Source organism: Formica exsecta, unplaced genomic scaffold (genome assembly GCF_003651465.1).
Source record: "Formica exsecta isolate Colony F162 unplaced genomic scaffold, ASM365146v1 scaffold314, whole genome shotgun sequence".
Lineage (NCBI taxonomy): Eukaryota > Metazoa > Arthropoda > Insecta > Hymenoptera > Formicidae > Formica > Formica exsecta.
Genome location: NW_021850397.1, coordinates 1,314,248 through 1,332,686, shown reverse-complemented (window position 1 = coordinate 1,332,686; position 18,439 = coordinate 1,314,248). Strand labels below are relative to the sequence as shown.

At 37.2% G+C, this 18,439-nt stretch overlaps 1 protein-coding gene across 1 annotated transcript in view; it reads left to right on the top strand.

The window, feature by feature from the left end:
- The window catches only part of LOC115237891 (probable JmjC domain-containing histone demethylation protein 2C), a 304,898-nt gene that overhangs the window by 266,214 nt on the left and 20,245 nt on the right, over positions 1-18,439 (top strand). The window contains exon 9 of the mRNA XM_029811255.1: positions 10,775-10,904. Within this exon, the coding sequence (XP_029667115.1) occupies positions 10,775-10,904 (130 nt within the window). The remainder of the gene's footprint in view (positions 1-10,774; positions 10,905-18,439) is intronic.

Here is an 18,439-nt window from a genome sequence, read left to right as displayed (position 1 = left end):
GCGATCCATATCGCGTGAAAGAGTTTGGTAACGAATATATAACGAATGTACACTTGTTTGCATTTGTTCAACATCCTCGTATAACAAGAAGAAATTATCTTCAATTTCAAATGTGTCAGTTTAATTTACGATACGAATATGATAAATTATACCATTTGCACAATTATTCCTGTGGAAACGTTCGACAATTTAAAGGAAGGGAGAAATAGCCGCAGTTTTCTAGTTTTTTAATAATAATTTATTGTTTAATTACAATAATTTAATTATATAATATTTTGAAATAATTAAAAGTATTATGAATAGTGTTTTTATTTACAAATGTAGTATTACATATTATTTTTATCAATTAAGAAGCTATTTTCAAAAATTCTTGAAGAAATATTTTATTAATTGTATAATTTTCACAAATTCGACAATTATCAGAATTTTTTTCTTGATACAACGGCGTTCTAACTGTGTCGACACCGCTTTTGTAAAACTCTATCTCTTGATTTACAATTTTCCAAACTTTTTCCCCCGGGAGGTGGTTACGATTTCGTCGACGAAGCGTGCTCTTTTTCCATCGGTCTCTATCTAAGATCTGGCATTAGAGAGAGAGAGAGAGCATCGGAGGAGTTGGCTTCCCGGAAGCCATGCTCGTTCCGCGCGGTTTTGCAAAGTCCACTGACTTAGAAGCGCGATCCGACTATTTTTGAAACCTATTCCGTGTTGCCTCCGTCGTCGGGTAGCGTAGGAGGAGATTGCCAGAGTGGCGCGAGAGTCTCGCCTGTAATTCCCGTCATGTAATTTCCGAACGAGTTCGGTAACCCGGCCGGCCGTTTGTCGTTCCCTTGATCTTTACTCGCGCCGCGAGTGATTTACTGCCTCACCACCGTCGCCCCTCTCTGCCTTCCCACCGCTAATTATATTTCAACCAACGGGAAGAATACGCATGTCGTGAGTGGGTGGGAGAGAAGAAGGGAGAGAATATATCTCACTGTCTTTCTCTCTCGAGACGACATAGCTCGCGTTGACTTTGTTCCAAAACAATCGTGGCAGCCGAGAAATTAAACACGACGAGAGATACCTTTATCTTCGATAACTCTATGCGAGTCTTTTTCCAATAGAATAATAAATTTTAATAATAGAATATCATTTTCAGCAACGATATTCTGCAAAGTATGACGAATCTTATAACATATCTAATATATGAATTATGCCAACTTTGTAATATTTTTTTAAGATAAATCAGAATCACATTTCAACTTTTTTTCACTTTGTTTAATATCCCTGTATTATATTTTATACCGTATGACAGTTGTGACAGTTTTAATCACCAAAGATTTTGTTACAACAAATTAATTTGATTTTATGTATCTCGAATGATTGAAAGATAAAGAATTGTTTTTTTTTTTTTTTTTTTTTTTTTTTTTTTTTTTTTTTTATAATCAAAACGTCGACAAATGTTCCTGATGCGAAGCGCAGAAGTTCTTTCAGCAAACATGCGACTGATTCTACGATTTAAATTCCCCCTCGCTGTCGAGCCATTATCCCGAGTATCCCGAAAAGTACCCTTGAATCGATCGACCGTATCAATCCTGGGAAATCACCCTCGCGCGAGCATTCGACCTATCGTGTCTGGGTTTTCCTCACGGATTTATTGATCGTCCCCTTAGCTTTCTGCTTCGCGATACCGGTGATGCGGCGTGTTTCATACACATACAGACACACGTACCCTTGGTTCGTCCTTAATATAAACGCTATCATTCATTTCCCTCTGCGTAATCGTGCCGTTCGATCGATCGTAAAATGCTTCTTGTCAATGTGAAACTTTCTCAGTTTGATTTAAATGGACGGAGAGACTCTTCTCTTTTTCCTCTCGATTTTAGATAAAATGTAAATAAGTTTTGAGTGAGTCAACTAAGGCAATTTAAAGGGCTTTCGTTGCACAGTAGTAATTCTTTCGCACATAATTCTCACCAGGCCCATAAACAGTAAGAGCTACCTGTCTTTTGTAAGAACTTTTGTAAGACACTCAGCCAGATTATGTTCTCTGATTTACGGCGCTATGAGAATAATTGTTTTACCCGAGTCAATATCTAAGTGTGAAAAAATACAAGCAAAATTTCGACTCGGATATTTATTAGAAACATTTTTAATAAATGATAATAAATGTTTTACCTAAAAAAAAATTCGATCCCAAGATAGATCGCAACTTTATCGCGAAATTTTGCAATATAAGCGATTGTTTCGTGATATATGTATATACGTGTCACGCTATAATATTCACACCGAGCAGTCTCGTTTTCGTACGAATGTTCGGTCGAAAATAGAGCGCGGCGACCGCGGATCGACAGAGAGGCGGCGTTTTGGCACGCCTTGCTTTCTGCACGAGCAATTTTGCAGACGTTGAGCGCGCGTCGGAGCTTGACCGTCGATTTCGCCCGCGTATATTCCGGCTGCATTTCGCGCCAGAGTGCGAATTCTAGTTTGGCGATTCGTCCAACATGTCGTCTTAAATTTTTATATATATTCGCGTCGAATTTTAAGAGGTTATAAATTATTATATTTGACATTAATCTACGATAGGTTTGTTTTTGACAATTAACAGCTGACTGAAGCTGACATGTGGTTAATACAGAAATATGTTATTTGAATGTCACATAATATCCCATAAATGACCAAAGGTTTGGAGATATGTAATTTCTAAGGCTATATCTTTCCAAGTTTAAAATTTAGGTAAAAACATTTAATTATGTTTAATTAAATTATTTGCGACACATCGGTTTTTGAAGAAATAATACTCGAGGAATAACGTATAAAATACACGCGAATAATTACAGAGCAAGAGAAAAAACGGGAAAAATAGCATGAAAATAGTTAGATTAAAAATAATGCGAAATATATGTCTGAGAAAAGATGAAAAAAACACATTTCACGCTTTTTCTGCGAGATATCACAATTTGACGGTCCGCGACATTTCGTTCTCGTTCTTCTCTCTTTCTCTCTCAGGTCACAATCGACAGTCAAATATAGAACCACTTATCGAAGTCGCGACGTGCAAATACGGCGGAACGTCATTCGCGCGCGACGGACACTAACACAAGTTCCGACGCAGCATCAGGTGCTCGCGCGTTGACGGACAAAGTGGGGGATATGTAAAGGGAAGTAGCGTTATAAGGTTAGTGACATTTACCGAGAGAGCAACCTCTCTTGCGCGGGCTTTCTATAGACCATCGTAGAGTTGTTCACCGCGGAACTAGTTTTGTCGTCGTAAATGTGTACAGGCGCGTGACACAGTTCATTCAAAGTGGCAGCCGGCGGGGAAACAAAAGTGTCGCTTTATATATATATATCACCCTCTCATACACACATAAACTCTTTCCTCGATCGTTTCGCGATGACGCGACGTCATTATGCGGGTAGCCTTTATTGAAATTACAATCGTACAACACCGTCGAACTTCCTTTCGTGCGCGCGCGTCATCGCTCATTTCTGGGTTACGTGTGCCAATAAGACGACGAAAACGAAAGTTGCGCGCACTGTACTCAAGTCGTCGCTCTTTATTGCCCGCTCCGCTTGTATCTCGGACACCGACCTCTTTTGCTCGAAACTTGGCGAGACCGAGGAAACGAGGTGGGTATGTAAATCTTTCTTTCCATTTGTGTGTACGGCTAAACGAGGACACTTATCGGTCGTCCTCCATGAGATAAAATGTAGAGACATGTATATGTTAAGAGATATAATGTAATACTCTTATTTATACATTTGCATAGAATAATATAGATTGCAATCTATAGAAAGAGAGTAGTCATAATTAGCAAGAATTGTTACTTTCACCAAATTCGATTTTCGAGCATCATTAGTTTAATATACTTCCTCTATTTGTCTCATAGCCAAGGCTAATAATCTAGGAATGAGTATGATCATCTTTTTATGACCAAGAGACCACACATTTGTTTTTCGTTATACAAAGTCACGGGGCTTTCCCCGGGAACTCTCGAACATCATGTATTATTTTACAGTATGACCGACGTGATTTACGATCCTCTCGAGTCGACGTGATGCAAATGCGTGATAAATTACCGTGAGCCATCGTATTGTTCCCACGAGCTGCGAATAACGCGCTTGCGTCTACGTGGCCATTTCTGCGTCACCCGATAGACGTGGCCGTTATATGCCAAGACGTATCTCTCCGTCCGTCTCGGGCGTACCTAACTCCAGACTATCTACATGATGCATTGGCCGAGACGCGCGTCTGTGAACATATACAGGCATACGTATGAGGAAAGTGTATAAATGTGAGTGTGCACGCACGCGCAAAACTCGTTTCGTCTTGATCGCACCTCCGCCTCCTCTTTCCCTCCACCCACCCGCTTTATATTCTTATCTTTTTTTTTTCACTTCTCTTCCCCCTTCCCTTCTTTATATTCGTGCCCGTTGGTTTCCGTCTGCGGTGGAATTACGTCACGTAGAAATCACGGTAATCACGCGGCGGGTGCAGAAAGCGTAGGAATGCAAGCGTTAATTTGCCGTGCGATACATAAAGTAATACCTTCCCGTCGCGACGAGGGAGGAGGAATATCAGCTAAACGAGTTTTTTCATGCGTGCGAAATTTTTAGGCCCCTGAAATAAAACGGAGAGGTCGATCCCTCGAAAAAATATATCTGTATCATTCGAAATTATATCTCTCGCGTATCATTGTTAATTCTTGAATGCGTCTTGGCAAACTTTTAAATGTGTGAAATATTGGAAGTCTAGATAGTATAATACATAAAGTCAAGCGTGTATCTTTTTAAAATAAAGCTAAACGGAAGTTATAAAGAAGGAGGAATTTTACAAGAGTTTTGAAAGCAGCTGACTCCAAGGAAGATTATATCTTAGAGAATTTTTATTATCCCGGCAACATTTTAAATCAAAAATTTTATTATTCTTCTAGCAATAAATATCTTAACGATTCATCCCAAAATTCAAGCAACGCTTTAATGGGGGGGGGGGGGGGGGGGGTTTATTACCGCACTTGCGTTAGTAGCTCGCGAAGTGGGTCATCACATCGCTCGGAGGAACGGCTTCGGGCGATAGAAATTTTTCCGAGCGATCGTTAATGCGGTTAATCGAGCGTTCGTGATTCATATTAATCACCGCGCGTCCATTATCTTTCTGCGTAGGATTCGTGGTCGCTAAGTGATGACTGATCTCTCGGTCTGTACGAAAAATTATTTATACCATCGACAATAGAAAAGCTAATGTATAATGATAGCGATCGAAATCGTTCATATTCGCAATCATCGTCGCGTTGTGTAATGCGAAATTCTTGGTTAGTCTTTACGGCTCTCTTTTGTATGCCAGTGATTTTTCCACATCCGTTATTACCTTATTCACGGCGTGTCTCCTCCGTCGTGCACTCGGAATGACTTACGAAGATTGAAAATTGCCTCGACGAAGGTCGCCGGCTCTATTTACGCGTCTGTTGAATTTACCTTGCAAATTGTCTCGTGCTTTATACAGCTCTGCGCGTAGACGTCACTTGTTTCCTTACTCAAATTTACATCACAGAAGACATAAGTTTATGTCTCCATACACACGCGCCATTCTCTTATTACTTTTGTGCTGGTTTTTATTGAAATATCACAGGTATATGTTAATACGGCTAGTTTTTGTTTTTAGAGATTATTTGAAATATTATTTAAACTTTAAAAATTACGATTTAAATATACATGAAAAAATATTTTTATTTTTGTAGATTACTGAAATAGCATTATTATGATGAACGGCGAAATCGGAATTAGGTATACATGTCGCGTTATCGTTTTAAGATTCTAGATCACGTTCGTAGTTCGTACGTATCCGTCATGCTCGAAATGTATTACGAAACGTGGCACGAAAATTAACGCTGGCTTCCTTCTCGAATGCGTTCACCTCGCACGGCGAAATAAAGAGGCGATGAAACAAGGACTGCTATGTCGAAAGAATACCGAGATAACTGACAAACATTCTTCGGAATCGCGTTTCATGGCAAAATTGCAAAATGCGAAGTCATAAAATGTCATTCGGCAAAGTCATGAGTAACGAAGAAAATATTCTTATTTTTACGTATGAAACGTGTCTCGTTATATGCTAGAAGCGAGAATCTAGAATACGACTAGTCATCAAAGTAAATTGGTGAAGCAGCGAAAGTGATGAAATCAAGTAATGTAATTAAGATCGCATTAATAGAATTATATCTTTCATATTTTCACACACGGTATATATATATATATATATAAATTACTATAAAATCTCATTGTGTGAAAATGTAACAATGTCATTGATTTTATCACTGGAAATTTATTGCGCTTTTATTTTGCGCAATTAGAGAGAAAATGGTACTTGTAATTCTTTACAATCTCTTCTATTATACGTTTGGTTCTTGACCGCATTAGAATTTAGATCAAATATTCAGAGGTCGAAGGCGGCACGCAAGAAATCCTCGGGACGTGTCCTACAAAATTCATGAGACTCGCAAAGCGATTCGATTGGACGAAGTATAATCGAACCATATGTTCAAGACGAGAGAGTAAAATATCGCGCCGCGTGATCGATAAGCGACAAGAGATACGCCGGTGATTATATTTTTTTGTACCGATCGACTTTGCGATTGATCCTTAATTAAATGCCATTGCGTTAAAATGCGACTCAACAGGTCGCACGATATTTACGCAACCGTATACATATATTCATTATTCAAATTATGATCACGCGTCGAGGTGATTTCATTTGTCCTTGGGATTTCTCGAACGACGACCGGATAACAATGAGAGAGTGTTGTCTCCTCTCGCTACGTTTGTAAATACGTACATAGCTCAAGCTTTTGTCACGCTTGTGAATATTCCGTGCGAGCTATTCACATTGAGATTCGGCGAAATTTCTGTTTTCACAGACGTTAGACCGAGAATAATTCCCCTCGATGTAAACATTACGCAAAAACGGATTTGTTTTGGCTGAGCAAAGCGGAAAAGCAACGAAGTCAATATTATTCGCACACTCGGTAAGATGAGATATTGATGGTCACGATTTTTTAATACTTTCGGTTAGAAATAATTTATTTTATATTTCTATACATTATATTTCTTTGCGTGCTGTTGTTTTCTCAATTTCATGCGTACTTTATAAGCTTTCGTTCTTTTTACTTTTCTCTCTTATATGTAAATTAATATTATAATTGTTAATTACTTATCTTAATTATAAATCAAGCGAAGCTAACTTAGAGAGATATGTTCTTCTTACTGTATGATCTTTTCAAGCGCTAATGAGATTTTAGAAACTGTAAAAACTTGGAAATAGCTTTATACCATGACACATTTAAATTTGTTTGAACATTGTAGTACATCTATATATTTAAACGGGAGAAATCTGACGTTTGACGTCTTTTTGCATTTTAATCTTCAGCGTTTATTCACCGAAAGCTATTTGCTGAATATTTTCTATTGTTTCACCATTTTTGTATCATTATTTAGTCATATTAATAACTCTTATATTAATATTACGAATTTCAAGCTATAAGGAATTGTGGCATATGAAGTTTTCATGAAACAAAAATTAACTTAATCAAAGAATTTATATCTAAGAATTTATATCTAGTTTTGCAATAATATATATGGTTTGGATTGTACAACATTTTAATAACATATACCTTTCAAGAATGTATGCGCTTCTACGTATGCGAGTCTCCTGGAAGTGTCTTGTCTCGTTTCTTTCTGCTTTGCCAGCCCATAGTGCTGCTGAGTTGCATTATATCGTGCGAGTAATGCATGTCGTCACCGTGCAATTCTTGCGAAGAACGGGTACATTCGAATCAACGGTATCAACGGAATCTGCCTTTTCTCTAGATGAGAGAAAAGGCCTCTTACTCATGGGTATTTTGTAAGACTTGTATTCACTTGTATGTACTTTTGTATTCAAGGATGTGTTCTTTGCTGAAATCTTCAATATTAATACTGAGTTTTTAATATTAATTTAATATGCTAATTTTATCTTGAGTCTGGAGTTTTTACAATTGAAATTATTTGACGAGATTTCTTTAATTATATAATAATTTCGGCTTCAAAGAATACATTCTTAAAAATTGATTCACCGCTTTTTGAATGCCATGTATTTTGCTCGATGATGTACTTTTATGCTCGTAATGATAAGAGCTTTGTTTGTGAACTTGATCTTTCAGAATTATAAATTTATAAAGGTCAACTAGAACGAAATCTATTAAAAATATTATACTCTTCTAATGAGACCGAATACATTTACCATCCGCTAAATATAAAATCGGACATGAAGGCGATCTGACTCGATTAAACAGCTTCAAGTTAACGAAGTTAATGCTAAAGCTGTTTGCATCCTCGCGACCTCGAAAAAATCTCGCAACGCTAGATAACGAAGTTAAGTTACTTCACGAGCAAGCGAAAAGCAATAACGCGATCGCGCATAATTGCGTTTCGGCGCCACGATGTCAAATGATGCAGTCAGCGAAAAACGAGTAGATAAGCCTGTACATTTACACAACTGCAATGATATGCATTTCAGCAATCGATGTCGTAAATGTCGAAGTACAAACTCGGAACGAGCTGCGCATGTTGCGTTCTTAACACGTCATTGAAAATCGAGAATGAAAAGATTTTTTGAACTGAAAATTTTATCCTTTTTTATTACGTGCAGCATATACGAAAAGATTAATAATTAGACATCTTTATTAAAGAAAATAATAGATGAGTCAATGCTTTTGAAGTTTGGTATTTCACATTCATTTTAATTCACAATAATTACCCTTTTATTGAAAAAAACACAGAAAAATAAGTTAAGAAGAAGTCTCCTTTTTTTGTATTGTCCTTGAAAAAATGAGTTACAACGTGTTAAAATAATTTCTGTTTGACTGATTAAAAAAACAAGATTTTTAATGACCAGTCTGATAATCAGAATTTGTATAACTACACCTTTTGTAATAGTTTATTGAAAAACGTTGTCAGGATGTGTAGTTAAAGGTTGGGAGTAGGCCAAACACCTGGTTTATTGCTTATTGTTAAATTACGGTTTATTATTTGTAGAAATTTGGGAGTACAGGTCCGTAAGTGTCGAAGGAAGAATAACGACTTGACTTATAATAATTGTCTAGGGACTCTCTAGATATAGTTTTAAGTGCTGTTATACTTTATTTTGTGAACCTATATTTTTAACTTGGGTTTGTAAAACTTTATGGTAACTTTAAATCTTTGTAAACCTTTTATAAAGATTTTTAAATTTTCTTTATAAATAACTAAGAGACGTCGCAGTTGCTTTCATCTTTTATTTTCAAGAAAGAAAGATATCCGCGGGCACGTTGATGGATCTTTTAGGGCGGTGTATAGGGAGCGAAGAGAGAACAGAGAATCAAAACGAGAGAGGAGGATGGCGAGGAAAAAAGATACGGATGTATTTATCGCGCTTATATACGGATTCCGCGCGTGCATTGTAAGATCCGCCGACCGAGCGTGCAGATAAACACGCGCGTTGCGCACGTAACAGTATAAATAACTTGCGCAAGCGTTAATGAATACTTATCTCTCTTCCCCTGCTCCCCCTTCCCTCCCATTAAAAAGTCGCGAGATAGATATACCAGCCAGACGTTGCATTTTATTATCTTCATCGTGCTGACTGGCCCCGCATTTACGCGAGATGCGCTCATCTCGAATTTCTTCGAAACGAGGAACGATAATTAATGCCTAAGGCAAATTTTTTTTCGTGGATGCGTGTAAATATCGTAAATGAAAAGCATTGAGCGTAATAATTTATGGAACGATTGGAGAAAATAAATGAAGAAATCCGGACGTGTCGCTTTTTGTGCATGATTACCTTGTGACGATAACATAAAACTATATATTTTTTTCTTTACAGATTTTTATAGCAACACAATTTTACATTTACTTTTATAAATTTTTTTTCTATTCTATTTCTCTCTCAAAAAATTAGAAGGAAATTTATTTTATTATAAGGGAAATATCTGTTTTAAACATCATAGACAGAATAACGGGAACAGCTGACGGTGCACGTTACCTTTAGAGGAAATGGAGAATGTAACCGCTGCATTTCTCTTTTCTCCCTCGCGTTACGCTATTTGGAATTTCCGCTGAACTGAGCAAACGGAGGTCGTAGGGCGGAGATAAATCGATAAGGGACGCGAATGTGAAAGAGTATGAGAAGGGTCGAGTTCCCCCCTTTGCGACCGTATAAATTATGGACATATAAATTACATCTATATCGCTTAAGCATCGTTAGGTATAACGACGAGTGGTAAATAAAGACATTCTCGCTTCGTGATCAAAGACCATGGCATGAGATGGCATTATTTTTTATCGCTACTTGGAAGACTATACTTCAGTATTAAAATATTGGTATAATTTCGCATTATGATTAGCAATCTATGTAAAAAAGTATCAAAATAAAATTTATAATTAAGTAAAATTAATTGGATCTTTTATATCAATAGGAAATATAATAATAATAATAACGCAACAAGTAACTATTATATTTTTATTAATTTTTAATAAAGAATTGCAAGTTGCATGACAAATTACGAGCCATTAGAATTAATTGGCTAAGGCCGTGTATGTGTGCGCTTCGAGATTTAAGAATGGGAAATTTACTCGCTGATGGTACATTCGCGAAGTACCTACAAATCCGTTCTTAATTGCCAATAACCTCGTAAGCCCGTGGGCTTATTTATACGCACCGATTCGCATAATCGCGTGATAATGACGAGACTGAGTTTTCGTTGTTTGCTTGTTACAGGGAACGCCGCGAAGCGGAAGTGCGCGAGTTGGAGAAGGCCAAGATGGAACGGGAGAGGCTTGAGAAACAGAGGGCCGAACAGGCGGTACATAAACACTTCGAGGAGTCCCTCAGGCTGGCACAACAAAAGGTTAGTCACGCTTTACTATTCGTTTCCGGTTGATGATAACAACGTGTTTTTTCTTATCACCCTGGAGACACTTATGACGCCAGATTTATCTGCTGCGGAAATTTAAAAACTTTCTAAAGATAATTATCATTAATTTACTTAATATTAAGCTAACGATATTAAAAATAATGAATCCATGGTTTACATATTGACAAGAGAATATGGAAATGTCCTTCACCAATTTCAACAAGCTTTAAATAATTTTCGTCATGAATCGAAATAATATAAAAAATAAAAGACACATATTTATTTTACAAACTTCCTCTCGTGAATTTCACGATTGAAATAGTCTCTTGAAATTAACTCAATATTTAGAATATTAATATTACGATGCGAATATTAAGCAATGTCTATAATTTTGTTTGTTTCGATATTCATATCTGAGAACGCTCCTGTTTTTCATCGTTGATAACTCGTGTAGAGTTTTGACAAAAGTATCCTAATGCGTTCTTGTTCACAAATTATTGTATCCATCCATTGCTTCTCATTTTTGAGATCAGCAGCAACCTTTTTGCATCGGCGTCTAACGGGTTAATAATGAGAAAACTCGAGTTTCCCTCAAGATAAGTGTACTCTTTGTTTCGCGATAAGATCGTTACTTTGCGATCCTTATTCAGGGATAGGCAGGAATAAGAACCCTATGCAAGGGTTGTTGCGCCTCGATTGGTTTGTTTTAAGTTCCTAGCAAAGGAACTGCTGTTTGCTTTCTTGGTCAAATCACATATAAGAAGGATAGTGAAATATCTAGAAACAATACTTGAAATCATAGTAGAAATGATATTTGAAATAATCAATGTGTCAAACTTTAAATTATTTTTCAAATAAAAAGATTTTGATTTCTTTTAAAATTATTATTTTAATTTATATATCATTTTGGAAAGCATAGATTTTCGTAATATTTTGTTTAAACGAAACTATTTAAATGATTAGTTCTAATAATTTTCTTCTGAAATGTGGTGCCCGCTATTATAATTATAAACAGTTTATTATTGTTTTGTTCTTTTTTGAAGATCAGAACTTTCTGGATTCAAACAAAAGGAGAAGAGAAAGCTAGATAGATGTACATCCGGGCGCTTCTTGCGATCCCTCTTTAAACTGGACTCTCAAAATTCCAACCGTTTTTATCTTTAGTACACTTAAGAGGGGCTTTCTAAGAGTAGTTGCAGTTCTAGCTCTTAATGTCCAGCCGTTTTAGCCCGCTAAAAGAAGTCCTGCAAGTTTTCCAAGTGTTCGTAATCATTTTAATAACTGTGATAACGCAACTATCAGATGAATATGTGTCGCGTGACGCGGTTAAATGTGCGATTGGTTTTTTATATTTTTATATATTTTTTGTTCAAATGTGTGGTTCGAAACTTGCCATTTATTTAACATGGACAAGAATGATAATCAGCAACAATCTGCTGATATACATAATAAAGTGAAAGAAGGATTGTGCCAAAAATATACTGAAACGTCTCTTCTCAAGCAATATCAAGAACAGAGAAGACAATTCATTGAATATTGTGAACATGAAGAAAAGCTTCTATCATGGCAACGATTCGGATACTCATCTACTTCCAATCAATACAATTCATTAATGCAACCAATGTGGAAATCGCGGCGTTATCCAAGGAGTTTACTTTGTCAGATGGTGAGATAATTTTCGACACGCTGACTCTAAAATAAATCTTGTTACTTGGCAGAGCAAGATAAAATTTTAAAATGTTTTTTTTTTCCAATAATACAATTCATATATTCGCGATATTATTCTTCGGTAAGTGCGAAGAATGCGATTAACGTGCTTGGAAATATAATAGCAGTTTCATTTTAGTGGTTTTTGTGATCGACCTTGGCACTCAGCCAAGCTATCGCGGATGGGCGTGACGTGCGTGCAACACATTCGAGATTGACTAACGATTCGAGAAAACACGTGGGATGATCGCGTGGAAAGAAGCGAGCACGTTTTCTCGTATGGGAAAACTTCGAGAAACGAGAAAATTTGGGTGTTTTTAAAATTTTTCCTTGTGGTTGCTACTCGTTGCTGTATGAACTCATCTTCGAAATGTGAAGAAATCTGCTACAAATATTTCAAAAATTCAATCCGCGATTCACTCACGTACGTGCTCGAACTTACATATGTCCTGCGTGACTATAAGAATCCGAAACAGATTACGGCCTTACGAAGAGAGACACGTATGAGAAACGGAACAGAATGGCAAAAACGATCATTCAAAACGAGATTTTTCCGCAACACAATATTTTTCTTTTTTTAGCACTTTTTCTTAGAACAATTTACGAGATACGAATAAGAAAGTATCTTTGTAGTTATGATCGTTCATAGCATTTTTCATTCTGCAATTGTCTCGAGAAAGAACGGGATATACGCTTCATTGTATAATTGCAACGACATATATTAATTATATAAACCTGATAACACGAGGTATATTCATTATACAGTTCTGACAGTGCGTACACACGCGAGCCAACATAGTTAATTATACAGTTCTTTTTTCCAATTTTCATATCTCTCAATTTTACTCTTACAAGGAATCATTTTTCAAATTATACTTCCATGTGCATATTCTACACCATCTGCTTAAAAAGAAAGATATTGCTTGAAGGTCGTGTGGGTAAATTTTACAAGTAAATGACGCAATTATACTAGCAAAGATAATTAATTATACGGCGCGAAAATACGCTTTCGTCGAAGATGACAAATGAATAGACGAACATGGTGTTCGTACATCGGGTGGGGAAAAAAGAGGTCGTCGATAGTGATATCCGAGGAAGTTATGCACGTTACGATCGCGTCGATCGTTAGCGTCAACGATACCAAACTTTCACGTTGTTTATCGTCGGCAAAACATCTCGGTCCCGTCTTCCCCCTTCACCTTTCCCTCCATTCTCTGCGCGAACACACGGGCGCGCGCGCGCGCGAATGTTCCGCAAGTGACATTTGCAATGCAAAAGAGATCGGTAATTATGCACGTGTACCGGACTATATTTATCTCACTCTGTTTTTAAACAGCTTAATCCTCTGAAAAATTTATGATTATTTATCAATATTTCAGATAAATAGATAACAACAAAAAAATAATTTTTTAAATTTGATAAAATAAATTAAAAATAAGGTATTGTTGATAAGAAAATCAACACTATGTTGGTGTTTTGCTATAAAATGCGGCCGATTATTTATAGGTTATTTATAGATGGTTACGAATAAGAGGAATGTTCAGAGAAATGTCATTTAAAACCAAAAAAAAAAAAAACTAAATAAAAAGAGGCACAATGGATGGAGGCCATCAAGGGCCGATAAGCAAAAGAAAAAGATTCAAAATAATGACCATGAATTTAAATAATGAGTTCATCTGGAAGTACGTTTTCTATAATTGAACTTGGATGTGAATTTGCCCGTCGTATTACTTGGGATTACACGGCGCCATTGAATTACTTGGATAATTCCCGGTAATTCGCAATACATGTACACATTTTCGGTGAGTAAGGCACTTATCGGTTTGAAGAAAGAAAGATAAATTTAAAGCCCAATATGCTTGAAGATTTTCTAAAGAATTTATTGTTAGTTTCAGGTAAAATATTTATGGTCAAGGCTTTACAAAAATATAAGAAAACAGCTGTAAAAATATATGTTATAGTAGAGAATTTAAATAATGGAATGGGAAAATAATTGTTTAGACACAAAACGAATAACTACGTTATATAGATCATCACATTGTTATCAAAAAATTTCTTTATATCTTTTGTAAAAATCAAAATATTTCGATGTCACAAATTTCTATTCTAGATCACTTTTCGTTACATTCCGAGCATTTGTCATCTACGCAGAGTAATTGACACGCTCGGAAAGAGCAGCGAGAAGAACCTTGTACTATGCAACGTAGGATATGAACTATAAACTATGCAACGCAATGCATCCGCAATTGCCTTCCTCTAGGAACGTTCTCTAACCGCGCTCGGAATTTCGACACGTTCCCTCGCTTCGTGTGCCGTGAATTCGCTCGTCGATGTACCCACGCCTTCTAATCCCGTGCGAAGTTAATTACCGCAACGTCCACGTAGATGTATATATCCTTGTGTCTAGTACACGTATATAAAAATTACTCGATCTTCCTCCCGCGACGCGCACATAAATATCGCGCTCTTTCTCCTTATTACTAACCGCGCACGCATGTGCGTGCAATGCAATTCGCGCGTGTATCCCGCACACGTATACACGCCCACCAGTCCGGCAGTACAGTTATCCGTAATATACGCGAAAGCAAGTCGCGCGTGTTCTCGTGTAAAGGGGTCACACACGCCATCCGCTTACATATGTACACCGTATATACGGTACCATATGTTCCACGACTTAATATATATATATATATATATATACGATACGGCGTAATACCGATGCGGCGAGCATACACATCTGTAGGACGGTGTTGGGCGGATTAGCTCGAGTTACGGATGCACGAACACATACATACACGCATAATGTGCAGCCTCTAATCTCGTTTGATCGCGCGTTACAATGTCGGTGGAGGAGGGATGGGCTCGTCTCTGGTGCACGGCACGACGAGGTCGAACGTAAATTGGGCGATCCGTTAGATATATCCGTTCACGGGACGTTTTCCCGGTCGGCGACATCGTCGCGATGCGGCGCGATTGCAAGGTCGCGCATCGCTTGGAGGCTGTTGCAATACCTACATATCCGTCTACTTTGATCGTCGTTTGCGAACACACGATGTCGAAATGATGCGAGGAAACATAGATTCCCTGTCGGAAACTCGAGTAAGGATACGTCTCGTGTGATGACATAAAATGAGCGATAAAAGAAGAAAGAAGATCATTCTACCTGTATTTATTCCGAGTCTATTATAAAAATCTATTCTGTTTCATGATAAATTCTTTCCGAGCAATTAAACGAAAACGCGCAAACGTGCATGAGATGATATAATAGCGCGGATAGAATAAGACGATGATAATAATCATGTGAATTTTCTCTATGTGAAGAGAATAGTTTTACACATTACATTTGAAACTCAAAAGCTAGATACAGATAAATAGATGTTAATTTTTAATGACACTAACGAGAAAGATAGAAAAGGGAAAATAAGAAAAGGAAGCAAGAATGAGCGGAGAAAATGAGAGAGAAAGGAGAAAAAAGAAACAGAGAGATTAATGAGAGAAGGATGGTTAAGATAATGGATATCCAACTTACACTATGTCTGCAGATCAATTTATAATCACGTCAATCTTTAATCACGTCCTTGCATCGACAGAACATTTATCTCAGCGTGCACGTGTTGCTGTAATAATATGCATACATGTATCATCGCGTATTATTATTGATCTCGATTATTTTCTCGGAAATCCCGGCGAGATGAAAGACAAAAATATAATCGAACTCGACTTGTCTAGATCGAAGAGTGAAGGGTTCCCCTTAAACTTGCTACGAACCGGAGCAAACAGTCAAATCTTGATGATCCCATTCCTTTACGCGCGTTACGTAACGAGCTCTCCGTCTCTCTTTTGCGGAAATGCATAAATATCTTTTTACGTAATGCAAATGTGAACGTGTTTGCTTAGTCATAAGTGTATAATGTAATTTTGTAATCTAGAATTTTTTTTTTAAATGCAAATGTGTAAGAGAAGAATAAGAATTAGAAGGCTTTACGTTTCGTTGGTCGCGATGATACATATTGCGGTGGGAAAACTAGAGTTTCATTCATTACCATTACAAAATTGCCATCTTTTGCTAATTACTCGCGATATACGGCAGTTAGTGTCGTCGTAATTAAGCGTCCCGAGATCGCGAGGTCAGATACGCAAGATGAATTCTCTTTTACGCTCGTATCTGCAACTACAGGCAAAAACTCATACAATAATCGCTCTGTGTACCATTGTGCCGACGCTGAATAGAGACGCACAATAGAAATTCAAAGATCCCGTTAAGCATCCGGCAAATGAGTAAGTAGCGCTGTGCGTGTGCTGCTTAATGCACACATTATACACGACTCTTCGAAGACTCGCGTTAATTTATCCTTTATTTACCGGTCACCTGGTATCCCACATTTTTGCGAATAAAATTGCGGGAATAATATATAAAAGGTCCCCAATTATGTTTGTGATCTGAATATATAAAATATATTTCGTGAGATTCGTGTTGAGAGGGATTTTGTCGCGTGACGCGGAACGAGGGCATCAAATATCTAATTCAGAAGAGACTATCAGAGATAATCGAGTTTTTGCTGAACAAAGTGGTCTACAGATTTATCGCGGGATACGTTCTGAACTTTGATGCAAAGCTTACAAAGCACTGTCTGTGGGGACGATAGCCGAGTTCATGAAGGCGATATAACAGTAGAAGTGTGTAATCAGCGTTCCTCGTGTTGCGTATTAAGCACATAGGAAGCCTTCGAGCTTCCTCGACGGTGTCGTCAGCGGATTTAGCTTCTTACGAATCGCTTGGCACAGCTCTTTTCAAGTTTAGCGCGGTGAAAAATGTGTCGTGTCGAAAAATTGATAAATTTACATGTATATTATTTTCAATCGCTACGTGAAAAATAGAGTTAAAATTATTCCTGAATATTGGTCGAAAAGATAAAAAGAAAAACATATATCTTGTAAAAATATATTAAGAATTAAGGATAACAAAAAGTTTAATTAAAAATTTAATATTCACTCACACATTTTCATATGTTTCAAACGTTAAAAATATACGTCATGTATTCTTGGGTGTTCTAGAAACTCTGAACAAGTTATACTCTTTATTTTAAAAATAGGGATAATATATGCACGAAAGGTTAATGTGTGTGTATACTTTTATTAATAATATATGTCTAGAAGATATTTTTTTATCTGAAGCAAATATATATCTCGAGAATATTTGTAACGATAAAATATTTTTCACTGAACGAGAAAGATTTTTCAAGACTTTATCTCGCTTTTAACAACTGTCGCATCGTTAAACCGGCCGTATAATTACGATTGAATCCCAAATACTATCTCATTGGTACTCGAATCATAACTTCATTCTCTCGAACGTAATTGAAGGCTGAGTAAGACATGACTGAGACGAAAGACATGCACGGTATGTGGCTCTTTCTTTTTCTTTTTCCTTATCGCTTCGACATATGAGTGTCTGCATAGTCATAAAAATAAACCAAATGTGACTCCGGTTCTCTTATCGAAAGTTATCTTGCCATTATCTGTTTGCTCGCGGCGTAATATTCCCGTCTATAATATGATAAGATAATACGTGTGTCTTTCTGTGTGCGCGCTTTTCGCAACGCGCGCAGAAAATTTCCGCGAATCCTGCTGCGTTTTCAACTTTGTTCGCCATCGAGCTTTTTTACGTACTCGCGCGAATTTTGCGCAGTCCAGCAAAATATAATTTGATACCATCTCGAAATTATATATACCGATCTCAGTTTCTGCCGAGTGTGTACTCTTGACATTCAAGTTTCGCCCCTCGGGTCTCCGGCGGTAATCCCGACCGGAGTATGCACTCC